Genomic DNA, 19905 nt, shown 5'->3' with positions numbered 1-19905 from the left:
TGCCGTTTTAGACGCTGTCATACATTGAGCTTTCACTCTGACAAAAATTGTTACTTGCCTTTAGTGTCCCTTTAAGTCTAAGTACACACACGGGCCTCTAGCATTTCCGCTTTAATCGAAAATGCAACCGCCACAGCTGGGATCGAACCTGCACCGTTCGGGTCAGTAGCTTATGCTTGTCTTGTGAATAGAATAATATTTACATGTAAATGATTACAGAAAAAAAGTAACTGAGTTCAGGTTGTCAAACCAAACACAAGCTGAAAACCATACCCAAACCGAAATGCTAGCCAGAACTGAACTCGAGCCAATATTATCACAACTTGCCTGAACCAACAAAAGTAATAATGGTTACCGGTTCAGCAAAAACAGTTCAAGCATATGGAGAGAGGATGCAAGTATTCATCAGAAACTCTCATTAGCAAATTGCGATGGCTCACAATTGTGCACAAGAATAGCGATAAACGACAGCTATGTGCTCGAAGGTAAATGCATATTTACGCCCAGACGCTTACACTTTTGAACTCGGACATGCTATTTAAGTTTTGAAGCTGAAAAAGTGTTTTAAGGGGTCTGCGGAATCTCCCTGTTCAGCCGTTAGGTTATCTTACTACTATTACTAGCAAAACCTTAATGAGTACACCAATAAACCCTAAGATCAAGAAATACGGTGTCCTCTAAATGATAAAAAATAAGAATAAGTTCACTAGCACAGCTATTCATAACAATAACAGTGCTGCCCCCTTTCTTGCGCTCAGTTGCAATGGCTGATAAAAGTTCTGCAAATCTACTGTTGCGTACCATGGCTCAATGCATGTTTGTTGCCTGTATACAATGAGTAAAATCCTTTTGCATTTCTACAAATTATTCCCCAACACAATGTGCATTGTATATCACCTTTTTGTCAGTACAAACATTCTCAGTGATGCTACCAAAGACTTCTGATTTGGAGCAATTTTTGGAGCAGCAAAATTTCCATTTTGGAGCACTTTGAAGCAGTAAAAATTTCAATCTTGGAGCACTTTTAAGCAGTAATTTTGCATCTGGGAGCACTCTGGAGCAGCTAATTTTACGTCTTGGAGTGCACTAGAGAAGCAAATTGCATTAACATTCAAGCACCTGAATAATTATTATGGGGCTCTTATGAAGAGCTAGAAATATTTTGACTCATTGCAAATCTCATGAAAAAAATCATCTCAGGAGAACTACATGTTTCACTCAATAATGCGAAAATAAGGGCAGGGCGCATGCAGTTGAGTGTTCTGGATTAACCTCTTCAGTGATTATTTTCGAGAAAAGCAGATAAACCCAATACCGGATCAATAAAATTGTACTTTATGAAATAACACTCTAAATACATCTATGTGGTTATCAGCAGACGCGGTAGACAAACACTGCGACGTACAACAGTGCCTCAATGCTAAAGAATCCCACTGTCCCTAATGCATTCCCCTAAGATGACTCCAAGGCAAAAGCCAGGTTCTTTTTCTTCTCGATCAATGTGTTGATCCTCCCCCTCCCTCTCTGCAAGCTTTAATTCCGCACCTCACATGGTTTTGCACTGCCTTCATGATCGGCACACCGATCACAGAAGCAGTGTAAGGCTACGATATCATGTGATGACGTCATCATGTGACATGATATATGATGCCATGATGACGTCAGAAGTTTTGACGATCGATGACGCCATGACGACACCATCAAGTGATGATTATTTTTTGCATAGATCGATTGACGCCGCCGACGGTCAATTTTCGTGTTCGATGAGCATAGGTCTAAGGCTTTCACATTAATATTGCGTACTGAACATTAACAGCCTGGCCATTAACAACCTGGCCCTACATACCACTCTGTCCTCCATCATGTCACCTCTGTGCCGTGTGCGAAACAGCTTCACTTATCATCTACTTCACAGAATGGAATGGCTCCTTCTTTTTTTTCTGATAACAATTATATCGACACTCTCGACGGGTTTTTGCCATCGTAGTTGCTATTTTTCGTATAAAGTCCAAATCGATAACATCACCCCGCCCATTCTACCCATGGGCAAAAGCTCGCGAGCGCTAGTGACGAATGCGGCCGAAGCGGAGACGAAACAGGCCGGCCGTCTCCGCCGCACGGAGACGAAACAGGCCGGCCGTCTCCGCCGCACGGAGAGCGCATGCGATGACATCTGTGCGGACGGCTCATATACCCGTCTACGTGCTGCACTCTCAACGCGAACAGACTGTGCGGAAAGAGCATCTCTCCCTGGAGCGGCCGTATTCTCTTACACCAGCATTTTGTAGAGTTACGCGAGATTGGATCCTTGCTATTGCATTCACTGCTTCACCCTTGCTGTGAAACTGTGACTTTTCAAAAAAGCAAGCAAAAAATTCGAATCGGAACCCTAGTACTCACGAGCTCGAAAGGGCAGAGCCTTTTAAGGGGTATTTACCGCAGAGTGATTACAAACCCAAATGTGCTGGTGGAAAGAATTAAGAAAAAGTTCTTCTGGATGAAGATCCATGAATAAAGTATATATCTGAGGAAAAGTGTCAACGCGTTCCCACCGTTCACGTGCTCTTCCACAGACGCAAAGCATGGAAAATTCGATACTGTTCCATATATCTATTGCTAATGATCCCTGATTTCATTCCGCGATGTCCGGAAACAGAAGATGACAGACATTTTAGCAGCACACATGTAGTTATTACTTAACATTGCTTTCCTTACGTGGCGTGCGACACTTGAAACGAGCTATCAGCAGAGTTTCTGGAACAGACGACATCCGCTGATGAATCGCCGCTACCGATAGGCCTAGACGTCACGAGCCTCTGCGGAGAGCGCGTTTTGCTGTCAAGCCAACTTGCAGAACAGAAGCTTAGTCAGCACCGTGCATGGCGTCATGGCTTACTTGGCACGCATACGCAAGCGCTGTTTATTCGGCAGAATAATTCTTGGCCCATGGTAGTAACTTTGACGGCCCCAAGATGTTTTGACACACCGGCGGTGCGATTGCCAGTGATAGACGCCCCCAAACACGAGACTCTGACGCAGTGTGGCGCAATTTTCGTCGATATTGTCACCGGGTCATGACGGGGACGAAGGCAGCAGGCGGCGTGTCCAAGAAGAAACTCTTTATTCGGCCGAACTTGTGGCCGGGAAACGGAAAGTCAAACTACAGCGATACACACTGTACAAAAAACTGATCATGGCTGTAACGCGCCGTCTTTTATACATCACGCATCGAACTTTCCAGCCTTGTCACTGGTGTTCGCGCAAGCTCTTGAATAATCTAGGCTGTTCGCGGCTTGCGCGCGATCTTAACAAAGTGATCTACTACAATAGCGAAGCTTCTCGAACACTGCCGCGCGGTCAGCGCCGAGCGTTGCTGGCCGTCATTGCTGGTCAAACCCGAATACATCAAAATAAAACAAGTGGGCGTGGCAATATTATCAGGATGGCGCAGTAAATACAATTTGGTGCAGTTTGGCACAGTTGGCGCAGGAGTGGAAACACTGCATTCTGCTCCACAATTTAGTTATATAAGAGATGTCATTGCAGTGTTTAGCAGAAACTGTCCATTGTTCAGAAGCATCAGTGGCCTCATCAGCTGATATTTAAAATGGCTGAAAACAGCGAAATCTCAATCGAAAGCTGTTTTTCGCTACAGACTAGTAGTATGGATATGTATCATTTACGTATTACAATGTAAACCTGTGCTTTTTTAATGCACGTGGTGGCTCGCTCACTATCAGTCGGGTAGTAATTACTTTGGGCAAACAACATTTAGCTGCACTATGCCGACTAAACTCACTATGCTGCTGTCAAAGTGGTATTCATCCAAAAAAAAAATTCATTCAAAAAAGCCTCACAGAACGGTTCGTACAGGTTTCAAAGGGGAAAAATTAAAGATATTCAAGGAATTTCAAGGGCCTGTCAGAGCTTTTTCGAAGACTAAAAACGGCATACAAATGAATATTTTATTTTTTTACTATAACAATGTTTCATATTCTGACTAAATTTATCGCACTTATACACTTGAAACACAATTTAACGAAGTCATCACCACACTCACATTACTTTGTTAAATCAGGAAGTTTGTAAAATCAAGAGAGGTTTTTCAGTCCTTTAAAACCTAAAATTGTAACACTGAGACACCCAATATCTACCACGGCATGGTTTTTGCCGCTCACCCACCAGCATTTGTATGAAAAGTCTGTTCAAGTATACCGAACATTGAGGCTCATGATCCGGGCGATGCTGGCCAGGTAGTCATTCATGTGAAACATGACATGCAGCCAAAATGCAAAGAAGGGGAGAAAAAGAGCAGTGATTACGCAAGCAGGGTGAGCGAGAAAGTTGCGAGGAGACGATCAGTGTCATCTGTTGCATAAATCATGAAATAACGAAAGGACACGGAAGGGCTTCTGTGGGAGCATCGTCAGGAACAATAAACCACCACCACCCATAGCACCATCTGGTAAGTAACAGCGTAACTGTTGAGTCCCCTGTTCCGTGCACGTGGTTGGCACGTAACCTTGTCAAAATAAGACCAGGCTCGTGACTATGGGTGATAGATTCTTAACGCAATAGCGTTCTGTGTAAACAATAGAAAAAAATTAGCGCTTTTTTACTAATTTATTTCAGAAAAACTTCGTTAAATCAGTTTTAGTTCCAAAATAGTTGTGTTAATTCGAGTTGACAACAACCTTGAACCTTACAAGTACTTGCCGGGGAATGCAGTTTTTTTCCTTAGATTGAGAACTACGTAAAATCGGGTTTTGTTAGATCAAGTTTTAACTGTATTATTATACTGTAGAAAAGTCTAACCTTGATGCCATCTAAAGCATTTCCTGACACACAACAAATGTTTAGTACAGGTGCTGAGACTTCTCTAGTATTAGCAATGCTTGACATTGTTACAGTGTACTAACCACATGCACTGCTCGCTTAACAGGGAAAAAAGCAGCATAAATGCAGGAGACAAGAGTGAAGTCATAAGGAGATAAGTAGAGAGAGAAAGAGAGAAAGCAAGTCAATATGCAGTGACTGATAGGTGAGGAACGAAATGAACGATAGGACAAGGCATGAACAAACAGAATACTACATGCAAACTCGCACGGTGTATTGTTTCTGAAATGGAAATTTGCCGCATCGACACTAATCTACAACAGAAAGCAGGTCACAATGGGGACTTAGACTGCACTGTTCCCGAAATTCAAGGGTTTTCAAGGACAGAGTACAATTCCAGGACCTTCAAGGGCCTTGAATATGTACTTTTCAAAGTGAAGGGTTTTGAAGGTTTTCAAGTACCTGTACGAACCCTGTCACAGGCTCCAAGAGGAGTAGTGTTTAAGGGGGTTACACAATATATAACAGAGTGTTTCATTTAACTAGAACCAAATATTGTTTTAAAAAGTGGTTAACAGCCACTGAATAAATTTAACAACATATGGTTTGCCATCATGTGGTGCTCATTAGGGTATCTTTATATTCTGCTTAATTAGTTAACTAAAACCAATTATGCAATCTTTTTTAATATTCCCTTTAGGGTCAAGTGTGTTTTGTTACATTGTAGAGGTCATTCCTGAACGACCGATCCAATTTTTTGTGGCAGAGTACATGCAATAATATGGCAACTTGAGCGAGAAGGCACATATTCATCATGCGTAAAGTGCAGTGTGCACGGGAATGACGGACGAAAGAGAAGAAGCGAACAAGACTAGCGCCGACTCTGAACTGAAATTTTTATTAGAAAGGAAACAATATAAATATCTAGATTATCACAACCATGTCGGCCAAAAAGACACCGAAAAAAATAAAAATACAGAAATGAACTGGACAACTTGCGTTTCGATATAATCATCTCTTACAAGTGTTAAACAGATAATCAAATTCAATGTCACTCAAGGTGATCGACAGCCTGCTGACACACAACTCTCCTTTCCTTCTGATATGGAAAGCTTCGACATTTCTCTGGCGATCTTCTGTCTGTGATGCGTTAGAGTCATTGTGTCGCCAAATGAGGGGAGCAGCCACACTCGCGACAATGGTCAGCAAGGGTAGATGGTCGGTCTTCGGTGAGTGAACATTTGTGCTCTTTTAACCTGATGTTGACAGACCTTCCACTCTGCCCAATGCAAGTTTTACCACAAGACAGTGATATTTGATATACAATTCCGACGTCACATTAAAAAAATTTAGACCCATGCTTCCCCCCGCATCTTGCTGCCCGTGCGCCAGTGCTTAGGCATTCATTTATTTTTGCGCATAGACCACATAGCTTTCGGAGTGAGGAGAATACATCTATACCGTATCACGTGGCAACATTCTTGATGCCATGCACTAACTTGTTAGCATAAGGTATTAAGCACAGACCGCTTATAACGTAAGTCGCCGTAGTCGCTAATATCTGCACTATAACCAAAACAACATTTTTGAAAGGTTGCATCATGTGTGCAAAACATGACCAACAGGCAGGCGCGCGATTCCGACTATCGAGGCATGCGACTGGGACGTAAGTTTGCATCTGCTTACATTTGAAAATGTTGAACGGTTAGCGTCTGCGGACCTGCGGTGACAACATAACGAACGCGGAAAAAATGCGCCGTCACGGGAAGTCGCCGTGGTATCGCACTGCGCGTGCGCGATGTCGAAAACGGTGGCGACCACAAATCACCACTCGAGTGTTTCACACGCACGCCCGCGTTTTCGTTAGAGATGTAAGTCACCCCTTCTGAATGCAACAACTGCAAAATGTTTCATTGACTCGGCAGCAAACCGCAACTTCTGTAGTCCGCGGCCGCCGACATCGCAGCTTGCGCTTGTTAGGCCTAGCGTGCGCGTTGCAACTTGGCATGCCGTCGCAAGAAGCTTGCCCTAGACAACACGGAGATCGGGCATAGAATAGATTGCACTCGCGAGCTAAACCGAGGGCATCATGCGTGAAACCAAGTTTCGGTTCGCTGTCGGCAGAACAGCCGCGGCAACTATCCTGAAAAAGTATTTCAAGCTTGTAAGTCCGCCTGTTGGTGGCAAAGGCGAAAACGCAATCGCGTCTCAAAGCATTGTTACTTGCGGGGGAATCGAGGTTGCACGCGCGATATCTGCGCTCTACGACGAAGCAACTATTTTCCCGACGGAGACAAACAGCGGTAACGCGCTCTTGATGCGGACGCGGGCGCCCGTACGTAGCGGAGCGCGCATGTCAAGCGGCCGAAAGGGGGCAAAGGCTTCTCCGTCGACCACGCAACCAATCCCCCTTCTCAAACCACGCACCCGCGCCGGGCTGCTGCCCCCCACCGCCGTCCCTTTTTTTTTTCTCCCACCGGTCCTTGTTCGTTCGTTCCGCGTCCCCTCCTCCTTTGTAACGCCGTCGCCGCTCTCTGCCCTGCCGGCGCATCTCCGCTGAGAAGCACGCTCGCTCCCTCGCATCTCTGAGAATGTTCCGGCAGCCGCATTATAACCGGTCTTTCATCTCCCGGGGGACTGCACAATAAGCGGTATGCGTATACATGGAGTTCTATGGGAGGGTAAACGGGAGTCAGAAAAATCCGCATTATAGCCGGTACTGCACTGTAAGCGGTTACATTATAAGTGGTCTGAGCTTACTGCAATGCTTTTTGGTTTTCTTTTTGCTTGCTGTTCTTAAGATATCTGCTCATTTTTTCGCAAGCCAGAATGATGACATGATCGGGGGTAGGATGCTTGTTGCAAGTGCTTGGTTTGCTCTTGAAAGCTTTGGGTCATGCCATGTTTGCATGAATTGCCCAAGGGTGCACATATGCACGAAAAGGCAACGCTTTGCTTAAAGAGCTTTGAATGATTGGAAGCGAAATTCAGCAAGGATTTCAACTAGAGGGGTTGGTACCTTCAGCATACGTGAGAGGGATGGAATTCCATTCCAAGGTCAAGGAACTGAAGCAACTTTTTTTCATCATCTCTACTGTAAAATTGAGACCTCGGCCACATTCATAGAAAACCTTCAGAATGTGCAAAGAATCACGGCAGTAATCATCAGAATCAAAAAGTATCAGAATATCATCTACAAATCTGAACACGTGCAAGACCATACCCTTTAGTTTTTCAGCCAATTTTTTTTTCTATGAAATTGAAATTTCACTGAGTATCGGGCAACTCTGGATCCAATGCAGACACCTCTGTTTTGTATGAAACGTTCGTGTTCAACGAAGGAGGATTTTAGTAGAATGACAGCAGTTCTAAGAAGGATTCTAGGGGTATTTGACTACCGTAAAATCCCGAGCAAGCGCCCCCCTCCTTTTCTCGGGAGATTTGAAATATGCGCCAACGACAGAGCAAGCGGCCCCCACCTTCCCCTCCCGCCATTTTCACTGTTTCCTTCATTGTTTTGGAAACAGTGAATGCATGCGTATTGAACAGAGCATTTAATTAGAAGCACGTATGTGCATTTTTTATTCCTAGGGGCTCTTCGGCCGTAATATTGAATTGTGATCCCCGACCGAGCAAGACCCCCCCCCCCCTCTTCAAATCTTGTCAAATTATCTTTCACCATAGGAGGGGGGGTGGGGGCTTGCTCAGAATTTTACGGTAGACGTGAAGAAGCCACATTCGTAGTTATGCTCACTGATGACTTTTGAACACATGCCATTAAATCGTAGTGCGGAAGCAAATAAAGCAGGTCTTCTTTGTCTAGGCTCATGGTGTGACAGGTTCCCGGGTTTTTTGCCTGAAAAACTCAACGAGGCTCAAAGAATTTTTAAATGTGAATGCATTTCTTAGTCGGGCTATGTGAGGCATCCGGCGTTGTCCGCGGCGCCCTCTCCCATAGCAACAGCTGCGGGCGCGCGCGCTTATCCTCGCCCCTAGCAACCGGAGCATGTGGTGCGAGAGAGTGTAGGAGAGGGTAGGTGCAGTGCTTCGCCGCTCCTTCTCTCGCCGTTCACTCTCTCTCCTCCCTGCGCCCCACTCTCCCGTCCGCTCGCGCCTCACTCTCGGCCGTTCGCTGGCTGGGCGCCTCTCAAGAACCACGGCCGGGCTAGACTGCACGCGCGCGCGTGGGGTCTAGCCCGGCCGTGCAAGAACATCCGAAAGTGTGTGCTCGAGACGCCGCTGTGAAACGCCAACGCCGAGCCGAGAACGCTGGCGCCCCACTCTCCCATCCGCTCGCGCTTCACTCTCGACCGTTCGCTGGCTGGGCGCCTCTCAAGGCGATGGCAGAAGTCGGTGAAGGCGAATGTCTGACGGCAACGGTACCCTCTCTCGGCACAAGAAATGCATTCGCATTTCCTCACGATTCCCTTCGGGGAGGTGGGGGCATTTTTTCTCTCTGTAAGGGTCATCAACGTTTAGGGTTGCTAATTGGCGTTGTAAATAACCTGATACAGCTTGCTGCCAGGTGACCTTTTCTGTGACAATCGCTCTGAACGGGATTCCAGTTTTATAGGCATTTACGGCAAAAAACACTTCAAGAAAGAATACTGCAGAGGTCAAGGCAGCGAGAAAAAACGTATTCAACACCGCGTCAGCGTGTCAAAACAATGAAAATCAAAAACAATATTTTTGACCAGAATGAGAACGTAAAAGAAACGTTATCTATTATTTCATTCCCGAGTGAAACCAAAATACTATTGCTCGGTTTCGGTTCAAGCAGTGACGCTACCGAGGACTTCTGATTTGGAGCAATTTTTGGAGCAGCAAAATTTCCGTTTTGGAGCACTTTGGAGCAGCAAAATTTTCATCTTGGAGCACTTTGGAGCAGCGAATTTTACATCCCGGAGTGCAATACAGAAGCATATTGCATTATCATTCAAGCACCTGAGTATTATTATGGGGCTCTTATGAAGGCTAGAAATATTTCGATTCATTGCAAATCTCATGGAAAAAATCATCTCAGGAGCATAGGCGTGCGCACAGGGGGGTGGCGCCCCCCCTAATAACCTAAGAGGGGGGGGGGGCGCAAAATCTGCCCCGTACATTGACCCTTGCGATAGCAATTATATGGACACTCTCGGCGGATTTTTGCCGTCGCCGTTGCCGTAATTTTCCGTATAAAGTCCAAATTAATAACATCACCACGCGCATTCTAGCCGCGGGTAAAAGCTCGCGAGCGCTGGCGTCTGTCTCCGCCGCACGGACAGCGCATGAGATAACATCTTCCCGCGTGCGGGCCTGCCGTCGATTGCTCATCAAACAGAGAGGAAACGCCCCGCCCGTCTTTCGTAAGGAGCATGAAGGGACGCCAGGGGAGCGGAAGGGGGGGGGGGCCGCATCGTTCGAAGGGCGCAGTCGCTTGCGCGCGCGCTATCTCGAGGCATCAGGAGACGGCTCGTAAACTTGCTGTGCTCTCAACGCTTACTTCGCGTTTAGAGAACTCAGAGCAAGAAAACGCTTCCGTTCCCGGAGGGGCCATATTACCTTAAACCAGCGTTTTGTTGAGTTACGCGAGATCGGATCCAAAAGAGTTAGCTGCTAGTTTTACTTCGTTTCACAATACAATTTTTTGGTATCGCATTCATTGCTTCGCTCTTAAGCGAAACTGAGTTTTTTTTTTTTAACCGTTAGCTATTGGCCCCCGAAAGCGAGGGGCGGACGTGTAACATATGCGTAGCCGCTTCACTGTGGGCCGTCAGCGACGGGCCCGCTACTGACAGCTGCGCATTTGCGGCTGCTCCGACCAGGAGATATGATTTTACTAATGAGATGACATTTTTAAAAAATCAAGCAAAAAATTCGAATTGGAACCCTAGCACGTGAGCTCGAAAGGGCAGGGCCTTAGGGGGTATTTACCGAAGAGTGATTACAAACTCGGACGTGCTGGCGGAAGGAATTACGAAAAAGCTGTTCTGGATGAAGATCCATGGATAAAGTATGTCTGAGGAAAAGTGTCAACGCGTTTCCACCGTTCACGTGCTCTTCCATAAACACGAAGCAAGGAAAATTCGATATTGTCCCATATATCTACTGCGAGCGATCCCAGATTTCATTCCGCGATGTCCGGAAACAGAAGTGACAGACATTTTAGCGGCACTCATGTAGTTATTACTGAACATTGCTTTCCTTACGTGCCGTGCGACGCTTGAAACGAGCTATCAGCAGCGTTTCTGGAACAGACGACGTCCGCCGATGAATCGCCGTCGCACTTTCTCGCTACCGATAGGCCTAGACATCATGAGCCTCTCGGAGAGCGCGTTTTGCTGTCGAGCCGACTTGCAGAACAGAAGCTGCGTCGGCAGGCACCGTGCATGGCATCGTGGCTTACTTGGAACGCACGCGCGAGCGCTATTTATTCAGCGGAAATAATTCTTGGTCCATGATTGCGACTTTATTGGCAGCCCCAAGATCGAGCTGCACATGTTCTGACGCGCCGGCGGTGCGATTGCCGGTGATAGACGCCCCCAAACCCGAGACTTTGGCGCAGTTTGGCGCAAATTTCGTCGATATTATCAGGATGGCGCAGTAAATACAATTTGGCGCACTTTGGCGCAGTTGGCGCAGGAGTGGAATCACTGGGTTCAAGGGAAAAGTTGGCAATCTGGAAGAACCGAGATCATGCAACATGAGCGTCAATGCCTATCTCAGGGGACAAGCGCATACCTCGGACAGAGATTACTAAGTAAAGATGTGTTGAAATTTTGTGAAAAATTAAGAGTGGCATTCTCGGCGCTGAAGTTTATTAACGCGGTAGCGTTAGAGAGCTCGTGTCGCAGAAATTCCGCTGTCGGCGTCGGCACCGTTGGTTGTGAGCGAAAAATCATCCGTGAGCGAAAAATCGAGAAAGTAGCAAATAAAATAAACGATAAAATCTCCGGTCCCAATGAGGATCGAACCCGGGCCGTTCGCGTGGCAAGCAGGTGTCTTACCACAAAGCCATGATGTTACTTACAGCTGCTACGGAAAAAAACACTACCTAAATGTCATGTAGTGAAAGGAGTCTCGACGCATTTTGTTCGGCAGGAGTCACGACGAAAACGAGCCCATTCGGCGATTTGTAGGCGCATTCGCGAGTCCATCAAACTTCGTCGAAAAACGCTGGGATAGTGCAGCCATCGCCGCTAAATACACACACGAACTTTCAAACAGCTCTAAAAGTGGACAACTATGTCCATCTAGCGGAAAACATATCAAGCCAACGCAGCAAACGCTAGATAATGTGCTGCCATCTGTGAGGCATTGTGAGAAATATGTCTCGACTTTTCATGGCATCCGAGAGGGCCGGCGCGCGGCGTATATCTTGGAGGCCATGCGACTCTTGCTTTAGATCGAAAGTCTGTAAAATTCGCGCGCGTGCGTGCGTGTGTGTGTGTAACAATACACATTAATAAGTATGCACTTAGTGGTTGAAGTGCGCACTGGGGGCCGGATTTCGCTATCGCGTTCAACTCTTAAAGGCGAAGCTTAAGGGTCCCCCAATTTTTCATCAGAACAGCAGTCTCGCATATAAGAGACTACCCTTGATGATGTGCTCCTTCTGAGATCATGCTCACTCCCTCGATGTAAAGCACTGAGCCTGCTCAGAGAATTCATAATTCACTTATGAGAAAATTAAATACTATATTTTTATCGCTACTTAAATTTTAAATTTTTGCACACAAATAAAAACCGTTATGGAACATTTCTTTTTTTTTTGTTCAGCAACAGAAACGGAACTGAACTTTTTCAGTGGAACGAAACTAAAACCGAAACGAAAAACATTTCGTGCTGACACCCTGTTACACACACTCCAGTGCTACAGAAGGCAGATGTAAAAAAGAGAACGCTTGAACTTTGCCTTCAAGAGTAGAACGCAATAGCGTAATCGGGCCCCGTGCGCATCGCCTTCTCAGTTGCTAGCCTGATTTCAGTTGTCAGTGCATGCCTCAACTGCGCCATAAGGAAACGAACGACTGTGCATGCAACTTTAGCTGTTTCAAACTATCCTAGAATGACTACTGCAAGTGCTCACTATGCCATAATTCTTCCTTTTGCGAATCAGCGAAGGGCTCACCACGCATCCGTAAGGCAACACATGAGCCTACACAGCTGCTCACTTTGTTGATGCTTTTGCAGCTGATTATAATTAAATATGACCGAGCTCTTTGTAATGGGTGGGCCTTTAAAACACCCACTCGTTGCGTAATTGACATGTTTTGATGCCTGGCGCGATTCTACGCTTCTGACACGCAATATTACATGCTTTAAGGGGACTCCTTCCACTACATGACATTCATATAGTGTTTTTTTTCCGAAGCAGTTTCAAGCAATAGCGTGGTTCTGTGGTAGAACACCTGCTTGCCACGCATACAGCCTGGGTTTGATTCTCACTCGGACCAAAGTCTTTATTATTTATTTTATTTGCATCTTTCTCAATTTTTCGGCAATCAACAAGATGATTTTTCGCTCACAACCAATGACGCCGACAATGACGCCAATGCTGACACCGGAATTTCTGCGAAACGAGCTCTTTAAAGAACCCTTAAACCACCTCCGATATTTTTTCAAACATTTCAAGCAAACATGCGCATCGTGTGCAGAATGCCGTCACGATGAACGATGCCACACGTGGCAGCACTACAAGCCGTGGGTGCGCCACATATTCCAAGAAACAATTTCTTCTCCTCTACGGGCCCTTCCAGTCTGCCTAGTGATGTGTGTGACGTCAGCACGTTGAATCTCTGATGCGGTATGCAGGCGATACTGCGATTGGTCGAACAAGAACCTACGACTTCCGGTTAGTCTGCAAGCAGCTGCCCACGCTCCTTGCTGTTCTTCGTAGTGTTGTCCCAAATGCGCGCTTGTGAATCGGCAACTGTGGCCCGTAACGCAACTGCTAAATCACTAGTGTACCAGCACAGTCACGCCTAGCGGCCTGATAAGCTGCGCGGACTGAATCCGACAGTGTCTTGCGACAGTTTTCACGCATCAGTGTGCGGCTGCAAAAGCGCCAACTGGAAAACGAAAAGACGTGACACGTGTCACCGTACGGGTCCATCATACTGGCGATCCTTAGAAGGCGTGCGTGCAACACAGGGTCCATACCGGCACAATTCGTACGAGCACGGGCCGGCACGGCAACAACAGCAGTTAGCTGAGAAGCACGGAGTTCACGGAGTCGCAGCAACCAGGAGTGCCCGCTATTTCGAAGAGCGCGTCAGCGATGACGGTATGTCACGTGAGATTGGGAGGGGAACTTGGCGAGGAGGGCAAAGCGGCTTTGGGAGAGGAGACCAGCAGACAAGCGGAGGGTAGCGAAGGAAAGAGCGAAACGAGCGATCGCAGCATTTCAATCATCAAACGCATGCAACTCCGCTATTACAGCACTGTTTCGAAAAATTCTCACGGCTACATGTTCGTTGTAGACTCACGCACAACTGTCACACCACAACTAAATTTCGACCTCTGGGTGGCTTAGGGGCCCTTTAAAGGCCAACTCCGGCGGTTTTTTGGCCATGTCAAAGTAATGGTGCTTTTATATTCCTGAGACGCTCCTGTTACGGGCCCGATAGCAGAAATACTCGGCAAATTGGAGAATAATTTTAAATAAGCAAAAAAGCGCAACACCGAAACCGAAACCCAACTGAGTGTACTGTCTACGTATGACGTAGACGTTACGAACGAACCGGAAGTCGTGCAAGGCATGCCGGTCACGCCGGCGCGGAGTATGAAAACTATGACAGCCAGGACGACCAGCGAAGCGCCGGCCAAACCAACGCTGTCTGTCGCCTTGTGCACAGCAGACGCTCGCTGTAGCGGCCGAAGCGCCGAAGTTAGCGGTGCCCTCGGCTGTGTCACTTCCGCCGCCTTCCCAGTACTGACGTCACAGACGCAATGTCGCCAATAATTGTGGGAAGCCAGGAGGGCGTTTGCAGACAATCTTTAAAATTCATTTGCAAACAATCTGCGCATGTCTCAAGCCTGTAATTTGGCATAAATGACGGAAACGTGCAAAGGAACGTATCCAGTGAATTTCATTGAGATCCATCGACCTCGAAAAATCGCCGGAGTTGGCCTTTAACGCTATCGCATTAAAATGTTGCAGAGAGTCAAGGACAGCTTCTTTGGAGACTTAAAAATATGGAGAGTGAGCACTGTGGTATTCTTAAGCAGATGGGCAATGTCTCTTCCCTCTTGTATATTTTATGCCTCAAACCCTAAAACTTAAGAGTAATAGCCAAAATTAATACACAAGAAATTATGCACCTCATATGCAAGTACGACAGCTAGCACAGGATGCCACAGCACTACAGCAAGCTTATGAAACACATAAAGGCAGCCAGATAAGGAAACTCACTGCTGGTGGCAGGACACCCACAAGGTTTGCCAGCAGTGACTGCATCACTGCTGCTGCAGCCAAAGGAGTCATGAGAGGTATGTATCCTATTAATGATGATACTTCACTTCTTGCTGGTTCATCAGAGGCATTTCCCTGCTAATGATAAAGAGATAAAAGTACAAAAAAATAAATAAGGTTGGTTTATCAAATACAATACAGGTCGTCCAATGTAGCTTGGGCCAAGATTTAAAAATGGAAGGTCGCGTCAGAAGCAAATTGAATAGAATGTATACTATTTGCATTAGCCTAGGTTACTCAGGCTATTTTTTGTGTTTTATTTAACACATTAATCATGTTAAATTATCTAACCTTTTGATTATTGGCTGAAGACCTTAAGCATGTATAGAGACTTGTAGAGTACCTTCAGAAACCACCGATTAATTGTTTCCTGTATGATACATCTCACACACAAAGTCCTTTTTTTTTCTATGTTGCAAAGAAAGCCCGCCAAATATGAAAAAAAGCCCGTTGACAGACCGTTTGCACACTGCTATTGTGCAGCTCTCAAGCAAACAAATACAGCTCCCAAGTCAACCTCGCCACATGAAACGAGCTAATCTGTGTACTAATAACACTCTGCATCAGACAGTTTGTGGCTGGTATACACTATGACATGTTCACCTCACATGAGGGTCGCCTTGCACAAATATTGTTCCCAAGCCAACCTCGCCATATGAATCTCATTGTTTGCTGAAATGGCACAATACTAGGCCACAGACATGTAATGAGAAATAGTGACAACACCCTTCCTCTAAGCCAGCTGTTCTATTCTGCCTCTCTTCTTCCTCCGTCCTCGCACTTGCCGAGCGAGCACTCAAGCCCCAAGTGCCGCTCTTGGTCTTCATTATATCTCCCAAAAAATCAAATAAAATTTTTTTCTAGTAAGGCATGCACAGTCCCATCACCTATGCTTTTCTCTAAGAGAGTTTAGAAATTTGCTTTTATTTCACAAATGATGCTGGAAAAACTAACTTGGATAAAATAGAAAGAGTATGAATCTGGAATCTGAGTAATTTGGTTCTTGTTCATTGTGGCAGCACCTCCTCTATGTTTCTGTGCCTGGGCGAAGGAGAGGAGAGCAATAGGAACTGGTCGTCGGCGTTAGTACAGCTTTTAGCCGCCACCAGAGTAGAACCGCTGTCACGTTATCGCTCATGAAAACGCAGGCCGTGGCTGCACTCGCAACTGTTATACGATCCAGTTTTCGGTGTATTCGCGCTGTTTGAAGTATAAAGAAAAGTTTTGAAAACGGGGATTCAGAAGCCCTTGTCGCTCTGGGCAACCAGCCTATTTTAAAGGCATGTGTCATTCGCGGCAATTTATTGAGGCACTCGCACGTCGTCAGCTAGGCTGATATGAGAGCACATGCCAGTGATGCACGAAAAATTGTTGTGTCATCGTTATGTCCGCTTCACTGAGAGCCGGTTTTTGACTGTCTGAGAGTCAATTTTTGAAAGCAGTGGTTTCCAGTAGCTAATACTGAAAGCTTGGGTGCTTATTCCACGATGCATGCTACCGTCTACTGGTGTAGCACACTATATGCAAGCCTGGAGTTCATGCATTAAATAGCACGAAATGTCACTAGACTGCTTCCAAGGATATACGTGATGACCCATTCCCTTCGTAAAGCTCTTAAGGATTACATTTGTTGCCACCGAGAGGAAGCAACAGCTGGCGCCAGAAAATGAGGAACTATGCCATGTGATTCCATCATTTCAGAGGTTAAAGCAGCGAGTTAAATTATGATGGTACGAAAAACAAACAAAACAGCTGCATATGAGGCACGCGTCCTGCAACACTGGGAGATGTGTGAGAACAGATGCTGTTGTTCACGCCAATGTGACAGGCATGAAAAATGCGGCCTGTGGAGCTATTCTTGTTGTGCCCACCTAGTGGACTCTCCGTTTCGGCCACCGGTGATTGGCTGGAGCTCAGTGAGCAGTGCGCCTCCTGCTTTCAGTTCTTCCGCAATGTAATTTTGACGTCGCGAAGCTTTCACAACTCCCGACACAAATCAGAGGGACGGAACATGCTACAACGCAATGAACGCAGCCCCCAGAGATCCGCTTTTGGGCGCACATCTCAGAGGCGATGCATGAATTCTGATCACATTAGCCATCGAATTAGGTTTAATGCGACCGCCCACTCAATCCTTTCAATCTGCACAGCAGTACACAACAGTACGGCATACCGAGGCATGCGGATCACATGGTTGCAAAAGCCTGAAATAGAAAATAAAGCACAAATAGTATCAAATTCGAATGGAAGTATTGCACCGGCAGCACGGCCAGACAGACTGCATGCGGAATACGTACCTGGGAAAGTCCGCGAGAAGCACGAATGCAATTACACTTGGATGCAAACCCAAATTCGTGAGCTTCGTAACACGCATGGCTGTTCAGCGCCAGCTTCATGTATTCTACTCGCACAGCGCCGCCACGCAGCGATGATGATGATGATTAGTGGGGCTTTGTGGCGCAAGGGCCATGGGTGGCAAAAGAGCGCCATGTCTTTTATGTGGTGTTAGCAATGACCAATGATTACGATGACAGGGTGTATTGTGGCTGTATAGAGGCCTAAAATCACGCTATACAGAAGCGTAAAAGATGTGTATACAGTATAAAATTATGGCAGTGACAAGTGGTGTGATCTATGGGTGTGGGATGAATGACGAGTGGGCATGGTATCTACAAGTGAGAGGCAGGAAAACAGCACGAATGCCTCCTCAAGGCCTTTGAGCCCAAAGGCCGGGAGGCAGGTGCTTCCTTTGATAGAAACCACAGCAACAGCCTCAATCATGAGACTGCGCTACGGAGCGCCTGGAAAAATAACGTTGAAATTATGTACATCTTTCAGAAATTCAAAGAGGGACTGATATTTAAAAAGGGGTTCTCTGCCAATGAACATAACAGGATGGAGTGGGAACTGCAGGTATGTAGATGAAAAATGCTTTTTCCTGAGAGCGTCCAGTTCCGTGCATTGTAGTAGGGTGTGAAGTACAGTTAAGGGATCGCCACAGTAGTCGCACAAAGGTGGATCGCCTCCGGACAGAAGGTATTTATGTGTACTGTATGTGTGGCCAATCCTAAGTCTGCAGAGTGTAACTTCTGTGTGGCGTGACTGATACTGGCGTCCAATTACCTAGTTGCGGCTTGACAACATGCAGTTTATTTTGTGTGTTCCTATCCCATGTGCTCTGCCAAAAGGCCCTGAGCTTTCTTTTGAGGAATGGTTTTAAGTCTATTAGAGGGATAGCTACAGATGTATTGGGACTGTTTTCGTGGGTGGATGCTGCTAGCTGATCCGCCAACACGTTGCCTTGTATCTCGCGGTGCCCTGGCACCCAGCACACTGCGACATGTTGTTTAAGTGAGTAGATCGTGCATAAAATAGAGTAGAGCGAGAAAAGGACTGGATTTGTGTGTTTTGTCATAGTTTTTAAAGCTTTCACTACACTTAATGAATCCGTGTATACCACTGCCTTTTGTAGTTTTAATTGTTTTATGCCGCAAGTATCGCGTAAGCTTCTGCCGTGGAGATGCTGGAATCGGGGTGCAGAATACCGGAATCGGAAAAGGATGCACCAACGGCTGCGTACGACACAGAAGTGTTAGACTTTGAGGCATCTGTAAAGAATTCAGGGTGTGGGTACTTGTATTGTAATTCGAGGAAGTGTGTACGGATATGTGCAAGTAGCGCATGCTTGGTAACTTCGACGAAAAAACATCGCAATCTATAAGCTGCCACTGCCACGGCGGGAGATAGGCAGTGGGAGCCATTAGACAGTGTTCTACAAGTGGTACACCCGTTTCTTCAGCTAGGCCCCCTCACACGAAGTGAGTACCGCTGTCTCATCAAAGTACCGTTGTGAAAAAGTTCAGAAGCAGACAACTCATTGATTGTAGTGTGTGAGGGGTGTTCGTTGTTTGCGTTCACCTTGAGGAAATACACAAACGATAGGTAAGATCTCTGGAGGTGTAGCGACTACTTGTTCGATTCGACGTAGAGGCTTTCCACGGGGCTGGTGCGGAAGGCGCCCGTAGATAGCCGAATGCCTATATGGTGGACACGGTCAAGCATTTTTAGGGCGCTTGGTGTCGCAGACTGGTAGATTATTGCCCCGTAGTCTAGGCGGGTGCGTAAAAGGCTTTTATACAAATCAGACACTTATTGTCACTACCCCACGCAGTGCGTGACAATACTTTTAGAACATTCATTGTTTTTATGCACTTGTGTTTTATGTACTTGATGTGTGTTATAAAGGAAAGTTTCGTGTCTAGGATAAGCCCAAGGAACTTGTGCTCCGTTTTTACGGACAGACGCTGACCATGTATGCCAATGTCCGGATCGGGATGGAGGCCTCTCTTTCGGGAGAATAAGACGCAAATACTTTTTTGTGCATTCAGTGTGAAGCCATTTTCGTCTGCCCATTTAGAGATCTTGTTTAAACCTAGCTGGACCTGCCGCTCACACATCGAGAGGTTGCACGATTTAAAGCCGACCTGTACATCATCGACGTATGTACAATAAAACATATTCCGTGGGATGCAAAGACGCAAGGAATTCATTTTGATTATAAAGAGTGTACAGCTAAGTACACCACCCTGTGGCACTCCAGTTTCTTGAAGGAA

General features: G+C 46.2%; 1 protein-coding gene across 4 annotated transcripts in view; it reads right to left on the bottom strand.

The window, feature by feature from the left end:
• LOC119379400 (uncharacterized) overlaps positions 1 to 19905 on the bottom strand; it is a 297764-nt gene that overhangs the window by 264638 nt on the left and 13221 nt on the right. For 2 of the 4 annotated variants that reach the window (XM_037648718.2, XM_037648716.2), the window contains one exon: positions 15233 to 15370. The exons of 1 other annotated variant lie outside the window; for it this stretch is intronic. In XM_037648718.2, the coding sequence (XP_037504646.1) occupies positions 15233 to 15370 (138 nt within the window). The remainder of the gene's footprint in view (positions 1 to 15232; positions 15371 to 19905) is intronic. One more of the 4 variants, XM_037648717.2, reaches the window with a different exon arrangement.

This window comes from Rhipicephalus sanguineus, chromosome 1 (assembly GCF_013339695.2).
Source record: "Rhipicephalus sanguineus isolate Rsan-2018 chromosome 1, BIME_Rsan_1.4, whole genome shotgun sequence".
Taxonomy (NCBI): Eukaryota; Metazoa; Arthropoda; class Arachnida; order Ixodida; family Ixodidae; genus Rhipicephalus; species Rhipicephalus sanguineus.
Note: the sequence above shows the minus strand (reverse complement) of the source record. Positions and strands in the feature narration are given on the sequence as shown.